Source organism: Heloderma suspectum, chromosome 5 (assembly GCF_057233095.1).
Source record: "Heloderma suspectum isolate Gila_16-S chromosome 5, 16-S_ref, whole genome shotgun sequence".
In the NCBI taxonomy this organism is placed as follows: domain Eukaryota; kingdom Metazoa; phylum Chordata; class Lepidosauria; order Squamata; family Helodermatidae; genus Heloderma; species Heloderma suspectum.
In genome coordinates this window covers 69,014,469-69,034,500 of record NC_139462.1, presented here as the reverse complement: position 1 = coordinate 69,034,500, position 20,032 = coordinate 69,014,469, and the positions used below count along the sequence as shown (strand labels likewise).

Here is a 20,032-nt window from a genome sequence, read left to right as displayed (position 1 = left end):
CCGCCCCCCCAAGGACGGGACTTACCTTGGGCGAATCCTCCTGGCGGTGGCAGCGGCGATTGGGCGGTGGCGGCTGCGGCGGCCGGTCTTCCGACCGGCTGCCACCACCACCATTTCCAGTTAAAAAAAAAAAAACCTGATAGGCTACGTAAAGATTTACGTAGCCTATCACGGCTAGATTTTTGAAAAATACCATGATAGGCTACATAAATGTTTACGTAGCCTATCACAGCTGATTTAAAGGGGGAAAAAACGCGCGTACGCAAATAGTGGCGCCCCTGGGCGCCGCCATTTGCGTACGTGCATTTTTTTTCTTTTAAATCAGCCGTGATAGGCTATGCAAACATTTACGTAGCCTATCACAGCTGACTGCAGGGACGCAAACGGCGGCGGCTATGGCCACTGCCATTTGCGCACCCGACCGGCCAGGATTCGGGGGGGGAGGGATGGAGCGCCTCCCCTCCCGGTCAGAATTTCGGGGTGGAGGGACAGAGCGCCTCCCCCCCCTGGCCAGAATTTCGGGGGGAGGGATGGAGCGCCTCCCCCCCACCTCAAATCAAATTTCATTAAAGGTAAGTCACTTTTGTACATCCCTAGTTTGAACTACCCAAGAGGCCAGTCTCTGGGATGATATTGGTAGGCCCTTTTTGTTGTCCCCATAGCACACAAAAAGTTTAGGGAACTTTAAAAAAACTTCAGTCCTGGACTTATAGAAAACCGATGCCCTCCAAATGTCCAAGGAATGCAATCTAGACTCCAACTCCGATTTCAGGGATTGAAAAAATGCAGGTAAGATTATGTTCTGGTTAACATGAAAAGTCAAAACTACTTTCGGTAAAAAGTGCAGATCTGGGCGAAGCATGACTAGTCCTTGTGGAAGACCATATAAGGATCATCCACTCTGAGGGCTGCTAACTCACTAGCCCGACAGGCAGATGTCACCACTACTACAAAGACCACCTTCCAGGACAATAATCAAAGATCAACTGTTGCTAGAGGCTCAAAAGGCTTAACTGCTAGAGCCTGAAGGACTACTGATAAGCTCCAGCTCGGTGTTGTTGTTTATTCGTTCAGTCACTTCCGACTCTTCGTGACTTCATGGACCAGCCCACACCAGAGCTTCCTGTTGGCCGTCGCCACCCCCAGCTCCCCCAAGGTCGAGTCCGTCATGTCCAGAATATCATCCATCCATCTTGCCCTTGGTTGGCCCCTCTTCCTTTTGCCTTCCACTTTCCCTAGCATCAGCATCTTCTCCAGGGTATCCTGTCTTCTCATTCTGTGGCTAAAGTACTTCAGTGTTGCCTTGAATATCCTTCCCTCAAGTGAGCAGTAGGGATGTACGAAAGTCACTTACCTTTTTGCAGCTTTGCTTCGCGGTGGGGGGGAGGCACCCTGCCTCGCCTGGCCGAAATTCAGGCCGGGGAGACGTTCCCCATCTCCCCGGCCGCGAAAGAAAAAGTGGGGAAAAAAAACAAAAAACCCCGTGATAGACTACGTAACGAGTAACGTAGCCTATCACGGCTAGATTTCCAAAGTCAGCCGTGATAGGCTACATAAATCGTCACGTAGCCTATCACGGGTGACTTTGAAAAAAAAAAAAAGCGCGTACGTAAATGGCGGCGCCCATAGGGTGCCACCATTTGCGTTCCTTATTTGGTCCCAGTAGTCTACGTAAAGATTTATGTACGCACTTTTTTTTTCCCCCAGTCACCCGTGATAGGCTACGTGACGATTTACATAGCCTATCACGGCTGACTTTGGAAATCTAGCCGTGATAGGCTACGTTAATCATTACGTAGCCTATCACGGGGGTGTTTTTTTTTTTACTTTACTTTTTCTTTTTGCAACGGCAGCAGCGGCAGCCGGTCGGGAGACCGGCCGCCACCCCCGCCCCCGACGAAATGCCGCCGAACCGCCGCCGGGACCCGCCGCTGAGAGGGACATTCGGCTACGGTAAGTCCCATCCCGGGGGGGCGGGGGGCCGGCGGAGAATTTCCCCACCAATTTCGGGGGGCCGAATGCGTTGGCGAATGCGTTGGCACTCGGGCTCCCCAAGTTTTGGGGAGAAATTCTCCCCCATCCCTAGTGAGCAGTCTGGCTTTATTTCCTGGAGTATGGACTGGTTTGATCTTCTTGCAGTCCAAGGCACTCTCAGCATTTTCCTCCAGCACCACAGTTCAAAAGCATCTCTCTTCCTTCGCTCAGCCTTCCTTATGGTCCAGCTCTCGCAGCCATAGGTTACTAAGGGGAATACAATTGCTTTAACTATGCGGACCTTTGTTGTCAGTGTGATGTCTCTGCTCTTCACTTTTTATCAAGATTTGTCATTGCTGTCCTCCCAAGAAGTAAATGTCTTCTGATTTCCTGGCTGCAGTCAGCGTCTGCAGTAATCTTTGCACCTAGAAAGACAAAGTCTGTCATTGCCTCCACGATTTCTCCCTCTGTTTGCCAGTTATCAATCCAGCTGGTTGCCATAAACTTGGTTGTTTTGAGGTTTAACTGCAACCCAGCTTTTGCACTTTCTTCTTTCACCTTCATCATGAGGTTCCTCAGCTCCTCCTTGCTTTCAGCCATCAAAGTGGTATCACCTGCATATCGGAGATTGTTAGTGTTTCTTCCAGAGATTTTAACTCCAGCTTTGGCTTCATCAAGCCCAGCACGTTGCATGACGTGTTCTGCGTACAGGTTGAATAGGTAGGGTAAGAGTATACAACCCTGCCGTACTCCTTTCCCAATCTTAAACCAGTCCGTCTGTTCTTACCGTTGGTACTTGGTCATTATACAGATTCCTCAGAAGGCAGACAAGATAACTTGGTATCCCCATACCACCAAGAACTTGCCACAATTTGTTATGATCCACACAGTCAAAGGCTTTAGAATAGTCAATAAAACAGAAATAGATGTTTTTCTGAAACTCCCTGGCTTTCTCCATTATCCAGCGGATATTGGCAATTTGGTCTCTAGTTCCTCTGCCTTTTCTAAACCCAGCTTGTACATCTGGCAATTCTCATTCCATGAATTACTGGAGTCTACCTTGCAAGATCTTGAGCATTACCTTACTGGCATGTGAAATCAGTGACACTGTTCAATAGTTTGAACATTCTTTGGTGCTTCCCTTTTTTGGTATGGGGATAAAAGTTGATTTTTTCCAATCTGTTGGCCATTCTTGTGTTTTCCAAATTTGCTGGCATATGGCATGCATCACCTTGACAGCATCATCTTGCAAGATTTTAAACAGTTCAGCTGGGATACCATCATCTCCTGCTGCCTTATTATTAGCAGTGCTTCTTAAGGCCCATTCAACCTCACTCTTCAGGATGTCTGGCTCTAGCTCACTGACCACACCCAAATCTATCCCCGATATCATTATCCTTCCTATACAGATCTTCTGTATATTCTTGCCACCTTTTCTTGATCTCTTCTGCTTCTGTTAGGTCCTTGCCATCTTGGTTTTTGATCATACCCATTTTTGCCTGGAATTTACCTCCGATGTTTCTAATTTTCTGGAAGAGGTCTCTTGTCCTTCCTATTCTATTATCTTCTTCCGCTTCCATGCATTGCTTGTTTAAAAATAATTCCTTATCTCTTCTGGCTAACCTCTGGAATTTTGCATTTAATTGGGCATATGTCCCCCTATCACTATTGCCTTTTGCTTTCCTTCTTTCTTGGGCTGCTTCCAGTGTCCCAGCAGACAGACATCTTGCCTTCTTGGTTTTCTTTTTCTTTGGGACGTTTTTTGTTGCTGCCTCCTGAACAATGTTGCGAACTTCTGTCCATAGTTCTATGAAGTCATAATTTCTCTCCTGTATTAAGAGCTCAAGTTCGTTCTGTTTGTTTCCCATACTCTGGTCATTAGTATATAGACATCAAAGACCATGTGCTTCACAGTCTGGCTTTCTTCCTACATGTTTGTGAAGACTATTATTAGGCACTATTAGAGCTTGAACATGGCCAAAGGTTGAGCAAGTCCCATCTTTTTGCCCATAGTTTTCGCCTTCTGGACAGAATCCATGGCTTCATCCATAGTCGCATTAAACAAACTTGTGCCGTTAAAGGGGAGATCCTCAATTCTAGACCTGGCTTCCTGAGACAATCCAGCTGACCTCAGCCAGGCATGCCTTCTGTGACTGACTGCCCCAATCATCGCCTTTGCCCCACAATCTGTCTGATGATGGGCAGTGTTTATCTGATGCCTCGCCACTCTGGTCACTTCCGCCTGGAACACCCTGGTCAGTTCTCTCTGATCATCAGGTAAATCGTCACAAAGTGATCCAATTTTTCCCCAGAGGAACATTTGATATTGCACCATCGTCGCTTGATAGTTAGCGACCCTAAGACTCAATGCTGCAGATGAATAAATCCTGTGGCCTGTCAGGTCCAGTATTTGTCCCTTCTTATCTAATGGGGCAGAGTGAGTCTTGTGAGAATGACTCTGCATTGATTCAACAATTATAGAGTTAGGGTGTGGATGAGTAAATAGGAATTCAGAGTCTTTTTCTAACACTCTGCACATGCTCTCCATCCTCTTTGAAGTTGGAGTCATGGACGCTGGTGTCTTCCATGAATGTTTGATGGTTTGTAGCAGCGTTGGCAAGAGAGGAATGATGATGGGCATAAATGTCTCTACATTAACAACATCAAACACCGGGTCTTTTAGCCTTTCAACGGGCTGCTGGGTTTTTATCCCAAGAGATTGTGTCGTTCTCAGGATCTGTTCAGAGAAATGGCCCAAGTCCTTTGAAGGTGAAACTGGATCCTGTGATCCTACTGCTCCATCCAGTGATGAGATCAACAGAGCCACCGAAGAATAGGAAGTAGAGTCGGATTGGTTGTCATCCATAGCAGAGTTCGGAGATGCCTCTGGACGAGATGGGAGATCTTCCTCATACACCCTAGGAGATGCTGAAGCAGTAGGCTGAGGAAGTATTGGAGCCTGCGGAGCCATTGGTGGCAAAGGTGGCGGCATCTGAGCCACCCAATCAAGGTCAGTTTCCTCTCGTGGGTATGACACATCTCTGCTGGAGGACGCAACAATGTGGCAGTCAGAATGGGCCTCCAACGGTGCAAGTCCAAGTCCATATAGTCATAAAAACGATCTCAGTGCCTCCAGTCATCCCCATGGTAGGTAGCATGAGGGCCCAGCTTCAGTACTGCAGTGGGCCTTGTAGGTCATAGCCAGGATTTGATTAGAAGTCGCCTGGAAGGGGTTGGGCCTATTCGGTTTCTGGAATGTCAGAGTCCGTGTGAGCTTATCTCTGTCAGTGTTCTCAGAGCAGAGCCAGTGGGAGTCACCCTTCTCCCTGTCCACCTGCTGGTCTGGCCTTGGCAGGCAGAGACGCTGGAAGCTGTCTGTGAGAACCTGACAGAGGTGGGGTGGGGTTTGCAGAAGGGTCGCTCAGGTTGAAGCGTCACTGCTGGAGGGCTGAGCAGTGCCGCCCTGTTTAGACAGGGGCCTTGCGGAAAGGCTAAAGGCCCTTGTCTGTCAAGGGGTCTGGAGGGGGTGTCCTACAGTCATGCCTTCCCTTTTAAGTTGATGCAAAGGTGAAGAGCCTTTGCTAGGAACATATCTTCATTGCCCGAAGCCTTCTCTGTTTGGATCCATCATTGTCTGGGCTTTTGGAGGCACTCTGCACATGGACTGGAACTTTGGATTGTTAAGGACTTCCCATGAAAAGTACTGTGAGGCTTTTCATAGACTTGAACTCTTGTTGCTGTGGATTGTGTGTCTGTGTTTGTAGTCAGCTCAGTGTACAGCAGGCTGGGTTTGGTCCATGATTTTTGGACTTCCCTCTGCCAGAACTCATGCAGCATGGAGTTGCCAATGCAAAAGCAGTGGCCTAGAACTCCTTGCATGAGTGGGTATGCCCTCCCTTTGATCTTGATGGGCCTTGGCCATGTAGCCTACAGTTATCAACAAAAGATTCAGTGTTGGACTGTCTAGGGGTGTGGGTTGTTTAGGCCTTTCAAGAAGTTATCCCCTGATTGCCTGATGGGTTCATTCCAGGAATCATTCCCTTTCCATGTCCAGGGATGGAGCCCCGTGAAAGGATTGTCTGGGTTAGTTACCCAGGAATCCAGAGTCCCTTCCCTTGTGTTCAGAACCATGGAGATGGCAACAGAGAAACCATGCTGAGGATCTCAGTCATGGTAGTAGTGTTTAGCTTTGGACTGTTCTGGAATTACATAGAGCCTAAAGCTACTGACCATCAGCTATGTGATTTCTGAAGAGTGTAACCATTAAGCTTTATCTGAGGGATTCCCTGCAATAAATAAATCTCACTGATTTGGGTATCCTGTGTCAGATTGCCTGAGTGTGTGTGCTGGGGGGATCGGAAAACCTGACAGGTAGGGCGAGGAGGGAGAGACCACTCCCATCGTCTATCCCAGTCTGACATCAGCAACTGCAAACAACGTTGGGGGTGAGGCACATAAGCAGAATCCATCCTATGGTCCCAAGTACAATAGATTGAAGATCTGGAATCAGGAGACTCTTGATGTCGAGGTAAGTATGCAGGCTGATGGAGCTGGCCCTGTTCCTTGTCAGGAGGAGGAGGAGCAGTTGAATCTCTGATTTCTCCCTTAGATGTCAAGGCAATCTGTATTGTGTTGATCCTCAATACTGACACCTCCAGTGTACCAGATCTCAGTACTGTTGTCTCAGGTTTCCTTGGGATCGGTGAGTTTAACAGGGGCAGAGGTGGCTTCACAGGCAGAATGATCCTTCAGACATTCTGCCTGCAATTTTTCCTCAACTCTCCTCTTTTTCTTTTTCTCTGGGTCTGAGGTCTTAGGCCTCTGAGCCTTTTTCAACAACTTTTGAGCTGCATACAGTATTAAAGACCCCCCCAGAGTAAGTGGTTTCTCCATCCTGCCCATGGCTAGAGCTGGCATGGAAGGAGAGGAGGGAGTTTGGGCTCTCTCTCTCTTCAGTTTGGGGCATACATTGATTTTTCAAAGAAGCAGGTGCCTGTGCCATTGGAGCTTTGGGGGCCTCGACAGTGGCCAATGCCCATTTCCAAAGTTCCACATGAAGTCTGTCTGCTCGATTTCTGTGGGCCTGCTTTGAGAAACCCTGGCAGAATGGGCACGCCTCTACCACATGTCCTTCTCCTAGGCAAAAGAGACAAAGGGAGTGCCTGTCAGATGGCAGCAACTTACTCCCTCACTGTGAATACTCCTGGAAGGGCACCTTCAAGGCCATACGCCCTGAGGCGAGGAATGTGCAATAGAAGATCGCTCTCCTCTTGGAGACAAAAGCTGAGAAAGAGTGAGAAAGAGTTACAAAAAGAGTATCCAATAAGAAAATAAAATAAACTGAAAGAATGAAATAACAACAGGGAGAAAGAGATACAGACAGAATAAAAAACGTCAGCAAAATATTCAACACAGTCCTATAATGGACAAAGTTCCTGATGAGGCACCACAGTTGGCGGTCCAAGAAGAACTGAGGGAATAGGCAGGAATTTGCCAGGACATGAGCAATGGGATGGTGGGGGAGGGTTCCTGCCAAAACTTTCTCAGCTTTACAAGTTTCCCAAATCAAGGCTCCATGCAGGCACAAAGCCTATATGTGTGATGCACAGAGACCACAAAGAAGAACTGGGCATGACGCATGATCTTATCCATGGGGGTCAAGGCATGCCCTATGGAGGAGGAGTATCCCCATGGCAGGGACAGGGTATGTCATGTGGTGTGTTTGGGGTATAGGGGGCTGCAGGTATTACTCAAGGTGGTCTGATCACCAAACCATATTATAGAGGCTTTGAAAAAAAGTTGAAATGGGGTTGGGTTCACTAGCACACATTGGCCATCTGTGAAACTTGATGCAAGCACCTGGGAGGGACTGTGGCTCAGGAGTAAACCCACGCTTGGCATGCAAAAGGTCTCAGGTTCGATCCCTGGCATCTCTAGATGGGGCTGGAAAAACTGCCTGAAACCCCAGAGAGCTGCTGCTAATCAGTATTGATAATACTGGGCTTGACGGATCCATGGTCTGATTCGGTATAAGACAGCTTCCTGTGTTTCTGTGATCTGGGTGTTAGGAGAGCCCTTCCTATCAACAGGATGGATTTATTAGCTTCCAAAACCCAGTTACAAATCCTAAGTTACCCAATTACCTCATTACACATACACACATTATCATTATTGTAAGATTTAACAATTGAAAAGCCTTTCACGATATGAGTTCCAACTTAACTCCAACATACAATACACTTTTAAAAGCTGTGCCCCAGTGAATGAACCACCAATTGCATTCATAATCAATTGAAAGGACTCATTCATAAAATCCCAGGAAAACATGCTTGATAGGATGCTGACTAGAAAAGGGATGTCAAGTTGGCCAACTTGTTTACACCAGTGCAAGTGTTACAGCAGAAACACTCCTTTGCAGACATCCAAAATATCAAGTTGCCAGTCATTTGTCCTCAAATGAAAATGGTGAGCATTCTCAACATTATTGAGATGTCCTGTATAGGATACAGTAGTCAATACATACAGGTGGGAATGTCAGAAACTTTTACACTAGCAAAATAAAGTCCTCCAAGTCAAAGTTACACATCAGCTAAATTAACCGATATACCAATAATATGTACAGACCAGATATTGTAAGGCAGACTAGATATTTTAATAGTAGTTAAAATAAGTAGTTGTTTTTGGAACGGTTAAGAAACCATCACTTTCTAAATAATAGCAATGTGAGACTAGAATGCTGGAAGGCCTGACTGAGCAGCTTTTGAAACAAATTCTGAGGGCCAATACTAGTAAGCTCAGGCCAAATTTAGCCTGAAACTGGTTATCTGGTTTTGTTTTTATTCAAGTAAGTAGTCATAAGGAAACTCTTGGCTGGTCTTGACTTGCTGACCTGCAGTATAGCTTCAATTTATTCTGAATCTAGACTCCTGGAAGTTGAAGAGAAGAAGGGCAGGTTTAGGAACAAATTATAGAAGGGGATGGGGCATTGCTTTTTAACAGGGCATACTGGATGTTTTCCAAGTGTGACTCCTGATACCATAGAAAACAAATGTTTAAGAAAAGGTCCCGAGTCCCTTAATCAGATAATTCTTATTAAGCCATGGTGCATGCTGATATTTGGGATCTGTCTCAATGCTTAAATGGTATAGCAAAACATCTCTTGCAGTTTCCGGGTGATTTGAATGGCTGTTATATTGTGTTTCAAAACCAGCACATAATGAGGATTTGCACATCTGCTCGAATAATGCAGGACATATATTGGCCATCCATTAGGAAGCTGCATGAGGCCCAAAGCCCTGACTGCCCAAAGGCAAATAAGGAGCTTGCCCATCTCCAGCAGAAGAACTGCTGTGGAATGACTGTTCCCTCTCCATTCATTCAGCCAGACTCAGGTAAGAAGCTAGAGATGACATGAGGTTAGCAGATAGGAAATCACACAGTAGCAAACACATTCACAGAACAGGATGTCTGGCAGTGATTAAGCAGCAAGACACAGCTGCACACAGGCAAACATAAGAACTGACATCTTCACTATCTTTCACTTGTTCTCCTGAGATCAGACTCACAGCTCTCTGTGGTGCATGCAAGGCTGTCTAATAGCAGCCACCTAAATTCAATCCAAATTGTAAATGGTAGAGAAACCTGCACCAGCGGAGTCAAAGTACCAGTTAGAATGCTATAATGTAGAAAGCTTGTTCTTGCAAAAATCCATCAAAAATATATAAGCAACTAGGAATCAGATTTTTTTAAGCTCTACAAATCCCATACTGCTATGTGACTTTAATAAAATACACATGTGTGATTATGAATATACCAAATGTTATAATCTAAAAAAAAAAAAAAGCCAGGGGAAATCTGTTCCCTTGTGTGTTATCTGCAGAATCACTCCTGGGGCTCTTTATAGAGTTTGTGGTATCAAGAGGAGCTTTTTCTTCTGTGTGCCTCCAATGCAGGAGACTGCTTGCATCCTCAGGGAAGATGCCACCACATATTAAGGGAACGTTTTTATAATGATGGCATGTCCCTGGCATAAATCCAAAGGAATCACTGAAATCTGCTCAAAAAGTACAGTTTTATTAGGGTGGACTAAATTCCCCTCCCCTCCAGACTACACTCAAATACCAAAAGCAAAGGATGATTAAATTTGACACTAGGATGACGCAGTTTTGCTCCACTCCCAAGTCAAATTCTGCTGACGTTCAGAGACGCTGTGCAAGAGAACACCAGCAGGAAGGTGAATTATTGCTTTAGTATTTAGTATTTTCTTCTCCTGGCCTACAACCTGTTCTCTTTAGTGCTTGCCAGATGGGCTATGCTCCCAGGATCTAGCATGAGGTATGAAAAGGACTACCAGAAAAGAAAGAAGACAGCGGATGAGTTCGTCACGGTAGTGGGAAATGCTAGTTCCTCCTTTCTGATTAATCAGCTCATGTTTTTAATCCGTTACCAAACCATTAATCAACATACTGATTAATCCAATGATACCTACAGGTTTAGCAATGAGGATTTCATCTTCAGTTCCACAGTTTGGAATTCAGAATAAAATTATACTCTAGCTTTTCATCATTTTTTAAAACTCTTATAAACAATTCAAATGATTAAGGGGGGGTCTTTTTCAATTCATGCAGGCTTCCCCACCAACACCTGGATTTCAATGTATGTGTTGTCAGCTGGAATTGGTTGCTCTGAGCACAAAATGCTGGCCTGTTTACAGAATCAGTGTGATGTAATGATTATACTGTTGGACAAGGACTGGGGGAATCCATTTCAATCTCCCACTAAGCCACATAGCTCACTTGGGCCAGTCACACCCTCTCTGAACAGGGGCACTTTACACTGCAACATTTTGTTGGAGGCCCCAGTTGTTAGTTATGAGCTCAGAGTCTTACAAATTTGTGTCTTTTTAAAATGTCCCATCTGTCCTTCATAAATTCCAGATGCAGTATGGTCAATTTCTAGAACGCATTAGAAATCCCTAACACAAATCTAGGCAATTGTGAAAAGCGCAAAGAATTGGAAAGATTCTGGAGAGATGCATATCAAAAAGCATCTTCTCAGTTACAAGGGTGAGGGAACAGCAAGACACACACTTATATAGTTGCTGTATATTTGAATCTCCTTCAGATAATTCAATGAATGGAACAGAAGATGTAGTGTATGAACAATATAGCTGTTAGTCTTTAAGGTGCCACAAATCCTTCCACTATTGTGTTTTATGTGACTAATTTTATTATTTCAGATTAGCTTTTCCCTTTCACATAATCCAACAAGCTCCAAAACAGGAAACATCAACCACACTTCTTGCTTTTATGCTTTTTCTGTAACATTTGAAAAGGAAGTTGTCACTGTTGTGGAAAGAGATGCTAAGGCCCAGTTTAATGGAAGTGTGGATGGTGGTCCCAGGGAGCCTCACGGCTCACTGGGAGAGGCCAGTGGGCCAGAGAGCTGTGCCAATTGGTCCCAGGAGGCAGGACCTCCAGAGGCAGACTAGAGAGGGAGCATTTCCTCTCTGGTCCACCTCGGGAGCATAAAAGCAAGACACACATGTGGAGTTGGCCATTGCCAACTTGTACTTCCTCAGCTATCTCCCTGGGTGTATTGTTTGTAGTTGCTATGGACTTGTGTTGGCTGCCAGTTGTTGGGGCCAGGAAGGATTATTACCCACCAGTGAGATTGGGCCTAGTGCAATGGGCTTTTTGCCTTCCTCATAGCAGTGTATGTGATTATAATCTATGCAGGTGCAGTCTTTCCTACCTCTGTCATGACCTTCAGGTGTGTGTGTGGGGGGGGGGCACTGGAAGCAATGGGCTGGATCCATTTTGGAAGGAGCAGAGGCCATGGAACCCTGATCCCCAAAGAGGGGGACTTTGGAGTGTGGCTACAAGGCTCCAACTTAGCTCGAGAGCCTGTTACACGCCCAGGTACAGAGAGGGGCCTTAACAGGATCAGTGCATGATACTCTTGTCATTTCCAGAGTGGCCCACCAATATGCAGGCAGGGGGCTGAGGATTGGTCAGCAGTCAGACTGCCTGATGAGTGGATCCAGCCCTAAGCCACACCAAGAGCCTCATCACACTAGGCTTTTTATTTCGCAGTTACAGGGGCTTCTGTTACTACATTCTAAGCAAGATAAAGATCAGCTCTTTATGCAGGCAAGTTCTCCCCAACCTTGGGGTGCAGAGCGAGCCGTGAAACAGTGGGTTGAAACCAAGGGATTCAAATCTCTCTCTGCAAAGCAATGCGGGGTGTGTGTGTGGCTTTGTTGCTGTCAGCTGTTTACAGGGGTGGCACCATTTTCTTCTTCCTCCCTGGCCAGCTCCATGCTCACTTTGAGCCTCTCCTAACCCAGCCAAGAAAACTATCCTCCTGGCCCAGGTCAACAGGCAGACATGCTGGAGGGGGAGGGAGGGAATTGTGATTTTCCTGTTAGCCCAATGGCTTCTTCTTCCCAGGCTGTGGTTATAGCAGAACAACATATTTACACACAGCCATTAAAGTGGATTTACATTTAAATAGTGTATTATCTTGGGGGGGGGGGTGAGATAAAGATCCAAAACAGCTCGATGTGCCCTGGAGGTTGACGGCAGCATGTAAATGACCTGCAAAATTCTGTGAGTGACCAATCACAAGCGCACGATAAATGCCTCATGTAAAGACAGCCCAAAAGCTGCTGTAACCTGTAGCCAATAAAGGTTGTGGCCAATTTTTACCCCAAAGCCTGTGCACATCTTTGTGCTATCCTCATGACAGACTAACAAGTATCTCTCTATATTCTAGGCAAATGCACAAACTCCCTTTTTCAAATGTTATACAGAAGAAACATGAACATGATGACTCATCATGCTTCTTGGCTTGAAACATGCAAAAGGGCTCTCATGAAATAATGTTCCTATTTCAGGGTGTGAAAGGCTTAACTACTGCCAAGGATATCATAAAACAGCATATTCTGTATCCATTATTAAATGATGACATAATTACACAGTTACTGAACACATATTCAGACTTACAGTGCCAGTTACTAAGCTTACCTAAAGGCACATTTCACCAGACTAGGCCCAGAACATGTATTAAATGGGCACACTAAAAGTATACAGCCATCTTCTCACTGTAACCAGTGAAGACCATGGTATTTGTGTGAGTTCTTGTACAAGTGAACTTGCCATAATATTACATAAATCAGGGGTTTGAACCTCTTTCAGCCTGAGGGCTGAATTCAATTTCAGAGAAGCTCTCATGGACCATATTCCAGTGGTAGGTGGGGCTGAAGGCAAAGAGGGTGAAGCCAAAGGGGAAAAGGGGATGAGTCAATTTGGTCAATATACCAAAAATACCAGCATGTTTTAATTAAAAGCTCTTACTGCCAGTAACTAAGGGCACAATCCTATGCATGTTTACACAGAAAAACATCCTACAGCTCCCAGCAGCCATGGTAGCTGGGGAATGCTGGGAGTTGTAGGACTTTTTTCTGTCTACACATGAATAGTTTGCACCCTAAGCTTTAGGAGAGACATTTCAACCTTTTAGAATGGGGAAGAAATCGCACAAAAACCAGGAAACCATCAAATGAAAGGGGGAGCAGAAACCACTTGGTGACAGTGACACAGGGAAGAGGGTGTAGCCATCTGAGAAACCCCAAGGGGCTGCAGGTGGGCCAGATATGGCCCCCAGACCTGAGGTTAAACACCCCTGACATAAATAGTATCCTAAGAGTTTCTGTGCCAACACAGAAATGCTTATAATGGGAAGGACTTGCCAATTGCTAAGCCAACACAGTGTCATAATTCATGATGCCATTCCAGCAGTGCACACAGAAACACCATCAGTCACGCTATACTGATGAAAACTTAAGTGTCCTCAGAAGTCATTGTGGTTTCAGCCTAAGTCAGTGGGAGATACCATGAACCTGCTCTCTAATCCTTATATCAGATCAAGGCAATGTATACCAAACATAGAATTTTCATAAACACATCTGAAATAAGGGGAAGGAAGAAAAAGGTGATGATACTTAAATGGATAATATTAAAGTCATTATTCTAAAAGCAGAATCCAAAGAAAGATGAACTATTCAGGATCAATTTGATGAATCTTTTATGGTCAGAACCATAGACTAGAACAGTTGAAACAAGCTGTCTAAGATCTAAACAGACAGAAGAAAACCCCCTCAAACCAGTCAATAATTACATAGCTAGATCTAAACAGAAGCATGAGAAATTATGGCAAGAATTCTCCTGTTTGGAAAATTGAAAAGCATTTCTAGTAAATATTTGCCTATGACATAATAATTAACTTTTTTCCTTATGCAGATTCTCATCTCTGCAGTCCCATCTGTTGGCTTCGTATTGCTACTAGTCAACTAAACACTGGAAAACAGAAGCTGTCTGTCAACCTGCCCTGAAGGAGCACATGTAGATTCATTTTGCAAAACACTGAATTTTACCTATATAGTACTGGGAAGCTGACAAGCTCACTTTAATTAAGTGCTTATCCAAAGACATATTGGTTTGCTGAATTTCCCACTGTAAACCATAATCCTTTAAACAGAGGCAATGTATTGTAAACCTTGACTGTACATAATTCTCTTGCAGTAGACTTGCGAAATTGTTGAAGAGGTCCATAAAATGTTTGGGCCAGTATAGTGCAGTTTGCACAGCACTTTCCACATTACACAGAGATATAAAATGGTAATATCCTCCTTATAATTAAACTTCAGACCATCGAGAAAATTAAGACAATGTTTTTTTATTAGGCAAACTATTATTTTAAAAGTGGGATGAAAGGTTTCAGATTATGCAGAATGTTTTTTCAAGTTTATGTGTTCAAAGAAACAACACAAAATAGAATATCTGTAGTTAGTGTGGCTTTGTATGCAGCCATGGGTGACACAGACCAGTATTTACCAAGAGACACCTTCCACTATGTGCTTTTTGTAAGGCAGTTGTTGTCTGCAGTCAAATAGTGAAGACTATTCCTGCTTCCCCAGAGTTGATCATGAACAGTGGTACAATTTTCCTCACCTGCCTTCCCCAGCATGACCAATACTGTCAAAGAATTATTGGGAGTTGCAGTTCAACACATCTGGAGGGCACCAGGTTGAGGAAGGCTGCTCCTCACCACATAGTAGGACCATGCAGATGATCTGCTTACCAAGTGGTTATACACACACAATAATTATCCTTTAGTGCTTAAATGGTTACCTACATTTAATCTAGATGTGGTGCTTTTCAGAGAGAAGAATTTGGGATGACATTAGAGTAGACAGTATGTGAATTTGATTGGAAACTGGGCACTTGTAGTCAAGATTTGCCCAACTAGTTCAGCCTTCTTTGACATGGTGTTCTCCAGATGTTTTGGACCACAATTCCCATCAGTCTCAGCCAGCATGATCAATGGTCAGGGATTATGGGAGTTGTAGTCCAACAACTTCTGGAGGACACCAAGTTGGGGAAAGCGGAGCTAGTTAGTTGGGAGTCCCTGTTGAATGGGGATTTGCAGGGATCCTCCCTTTCCCCTGCACCAAATCCCACCCCATTCAGCTGGGTCTCTGTGTGTAGCATTTTCAGGGGAGTGGAGGGGCTACCATGGGGATGAGGGTGCAGAGAATTTCACTTAAGAACATAGGAACATAAGAAGAGCCATGCTGGATCAGACCAAAGGTCCATCTAGTCCAGCATTTTGTTCATACAGTGGCCAACCAGGAACCCACAAGCAGGACATGAGCACAACAGCACCCTCCCACCCATGTTCCCCAGCAATATTAAAGCTCACTGCCTCTGGTACTGGAGGTAGCACATAGCCATTAAGACTACTAGCCATTGATAGCCTTTTCCTCCAGGAATTTGTTCAACCCTCTTTTAAAGCCATCCAAATTGGTGGCCATTACTATATCCTGTGGTAGCAAATTCCATAGTCAAGATTTGTAACTATGCGCTGTGTGAAGAAGTAGTTCCTTTTATCTGTCCTGAATCTCCCACCAATCAGCTTCATAGGATGACCCCAGGTTCTAGCATCTTGAGAGAGAGAGAGAAAAATGTCTCCTTATCCACATTCTCCACACAAATGCTAATTTTGTACACCTCTATCATGTCTCCCCTTACCCTCCTTTTTTCCAAGCTAAACGATCCCAGCTGTTGTAACCTTCTCTCATAGGGGAGATGCTCCAGCCCCTTTTCTGCACCAGCCTGGATGCACACACCTAAATCTGGATCCATCCCAGTAAGTGGAATTCAGGTTTACAACTACCACTTTTGACCTCATCCCTCTCTTGGTCTCTGGACCCCATCTTCCACAATTCCCCTACCCTGGCTAGAGCAAACAGCCCTACTTCTCCTTGACCTTTCCTTTCCACCACTCCATGTTTCCCCATTTCTTCCTTCTTTAAGCATCTACCTCCTTCCCGCATCATTCTCCAGTTTCTCAGCCCATTGCCTTCAATGATCTTTCTTCTCTACCCATACCTCTTATCTTTTATCGCTATTATTTTCTCATCCCTTCCCTCCACTGAAGTCTCCAAGCTTTCAGACTCCTTATCCTTCCTTCCTGACAACTTCATACAGCTTTTCTGTCATGTATACACTCCATACAATCTGACCTTTTGCTTGCTTCAAAAGTTGTACTGTTCAGTAATTTTCCATTATTGTCACCCTTGCATGGAGCACTTACACACATTTGCACACACACACATATTAATGAGAGGATTCAAGTTGTAAAGGCATTCTAGGCAAAGAGTCAACAAGTTCTATATATGCTCCTTAAAAATAGAAGAAAGCAGAAGTAGGGCATTTCTATATTTCCATTATAGTCTTGGTCTTACCACAGTTTTGAAAGACTTTTGAAAGAACAGCAGTTTGAAGAACATTCTATATAACCCAATTATTCAAAAAGTAACTATTTGATATCAGTGAACAGTTGACACTGACAAGCTACTTCAGAGCTCCAATATTTAACATACTGTATAATATACCAGTCTCTAAGGTTATGTTCACATGAGCAGAGGAGTAATAATCCCACTTCCCATACAGAAAGATGGGAAGCATTTATGGATGGAATGATAGAAGCAGGCAAAATAAGCCCAGACACCAAAAGATTTGGGTTTTTAAAAAAATGTGAAATCTTTTACCATTTTGAATAGGAATTCACACATTTCTTTGAAGTGAAATACTTATTTTTAAGACTTACAGAAGGAAAGGAAGTTAAGGCATCATGCCTGAACAAAGGTTGTTTATGTGAACACATGATTTTTTTTATTTTTAAAGAAATGTGTTTAATGTATTGTACACCATACAGAGAATTTCAGTTATTGGGCAGTTTAAAAGTAAAGTAAATAAGGGCTACTGGTGAAATGTGAATAGTAAATTCACATTTAATAGTAAAGTAATAGTAAATTTTGACACAATTTCATCTAAGAAAATTCATTTCAACTATCAATAGTGAAACTTTTTTAGACACAAAGTTATGCTGGAAATATTTTCAGAAGGCCTAGGAAGAGAATGTGAAGGATCAAGCTTGGATCCAATTGTGTCCATCTGCCAGTGGAACAGAAACAGTTGATGGGGGGATTTCCCCTCCCCAATGCAGCCTCTACCCTCTCTGCAGGGGGTGGGATTGGGGTTGGGGTTGGGTGACTCTCCAGAGCAGATTTGGAGGCAGGCAGCTGCAGGAGGGAGGTGAGGTTGGGGAAGCCTGCTTGTGCAACGCGCCTAATTGTTTCTGACATTTATATTATGCTTTCTCACACATATTACTTTTTATTCATAGTAATCTAGTTTTGCTGCAATAATTTAGAGCAGCCATCCCCAACCTAGTGCCTCCAGATGTGTTGACCTGTAACACCATCATCCCCAGCCAGCGAGGTCATTGACAAAATTAATACATTATAGCGACCAACTACTACGTATCTGAACTCTGTCATGCTTTATGGCAAAACTATAAGATCCACTTCACTGCATGCCATCTCTTGTTGCGCAAAGTACAATCAACACTTTTTTCATTATACACAGTTATTTTAAAATATGTAAGGAACATACGAAGGGCAGAGATATTGCTTCTTTTTCCCTTTCCCTTTCTTTGAAGATTTCTCTTTGGAATGGACTTCTTCAACATATAAGGAGAAAAAAACAAACACAAGAATTGCCAGTAAACACTTCATCATGGGGACTTTAAGTCCAGAACAAAAGTTGACCTACAACAGAGAGAGAGAGAAAGTTGTATATTAATGGGGTTGAATGTGGAAAATAAGAAAAACTTCATATAGGAAGTTAACAATTTTTAAACACTGTGAATACTAAATATTGATAGGTATCACTACAATGATCAGCTACTGGATATAATTTATGTTTTCCCAAGATTTAGGGATGTCTGGGCTAGGCTTATAAATGTAATAACTCCATTGAAATCACTCTGTCTTGGATGATGGCCACTGTGTTCTAAATATTTCCACAGACTTTGCAGCATGTATTCATTATTAGAATGAACAAATGTATAATAGTAATTTATTAATATAGACCTGGGTCGATGTGCTTGCAGAACAAACTTGCATCTTCCAAAAGAAGCTACATAATATGGAATTTCACCTACATGAACATCTCAAACACTAAATCTTACATTCACCCGTATATGCTGGCATACACATCTTCATATCAATTAATGGAGTCTTTAATAAGTAACACTTGTAACTGTTGTACTAGACTGTTAATAAGAAATGACATATGAATTCAGGGCTGTGTCCTTCAAACACTTACTTGCACTATTAGTTCCATTAATGTCAGTTAGATGTTTTAATAAGGTACACAACTAATTATATTCCTGCTATTACAATGAGTTAGACATCAATATTTACTTCAGTTAATGTTATTATTAAGCTTTTGTTTACTATGCCATTTACAAAGGGAAACAGAAACTGCAGGTGTTACCTTAACCACTGAAAATATTTTACTATCACCCTGTATTTGAATGGCACTTACTTATTGAATATTTCATTTCAATGGATTTCCAACAGTGCTAATAATACCAAATAATGCTCCTAGCTGCACTAACTGGGGGAAAAATCTCTGCATTTTATTATCTCAGCATCATATGAAGGGGTTTCCCCCCAGCCCCAGCCTTCACTCTCTAGAGCAAATGATTGAATATTACAACGTCAGCTGTATATCTCTATTTCTCCATCCTTCATTCTCTTTCTTATTCTAAATGCAGAGGCTGCACACATTTTTTTTCTTAAAAGCAGAAAGATATTTATATCCCTTCCATTGCAGCAACAGAAGACATTCTTGTCTTTCTTCCAAGAGCAACAGAAGAAGCATCTTCTTATGCCCAGAGCAACAGCAGCCGGGGCTCCCAGCCAAAGGAGACATGGGGCTCTCCAATCCCACAGCCACGCTTTGATCACAAGGGTGTTCTCCCCTGCTGCAGCAGTGGTGGTGGTGGTGGTGTTTCCCCTGCCCCTCCAGTGACATAGCAACAAGGTCCACCTGCCACCCTCCCCTATATCCACTGCTACCAGTGGACTTTTGTGACCTCTCTCCCAGTGTATGAAAACATCAACAGACGTTACTGAGGCAATAAAAATCAGACAACTGCAGAAGGAAAAGGAAAAGGATGAGGACGAGTTTTCATTAGAAGATACATCTTTTAAAAAAAAATTTACAAGGATTTTTTTTTAAAAAAAAAAACACGATTGCCTATGTCACCTTGGCAACAAATGTCCCCTTCTTACCTCCACACTGACACCCACTATCATAGAGATCCTCACGCTTGCCCTCCCTGTTGCCTCAGCTAAGCAACAAGGCCTTTGGACACCATGACTCTCTTGCCAAAGCCAGAGATGACTTCCACTTGACCAAAAAGAGCAACGGAGGGAGTCTCTTCTCATGAACCATTATATACATGTCATACAGACCTTCCCCAGATTTTAACAGTGGGGTTCCAGAAGCTCCCCCCCCCCCGTCCCAATTCTCCATCAAAAGCAGGAAGAGGGGATCTTCCTTCTAGGGCCAAAGAGGTCATGCCTCCAGTCCCACCCGCGTTTCCTTCCTCCCCTCTCGTGTCTCAACAATAACAGCAC

General features: G+C 43.9%; 1 protein-coding gene across 2 annotated transcripts in view; it reads right to left on the bottom strand.

The window, feature by feature from the left end:
• GLRB (glycine receptor beta) overlaps nucleotides 1-20,032 on the bottom strand; it is a 50,409-nt gene that overhangs the window by 29,770 nt on the left and 607 nt on the right. For both annotated transcript variants that reach the window (XM_084860279.1, XM_084860280.1), the window contains exon 2: nucleotides 17,997-18,151. In XM_084860279.1, the coding sequence (XP_084716405.1) occupies nucleotides 17,997-18,121 (125 nt within the window). In that variant the 5' untranslated portion in view covers nucleotides 18,122-18,151. The remainder of the gene's footprint in view (nucleotides 1-17,996; nucleotides 18,152-20,032) is intronic.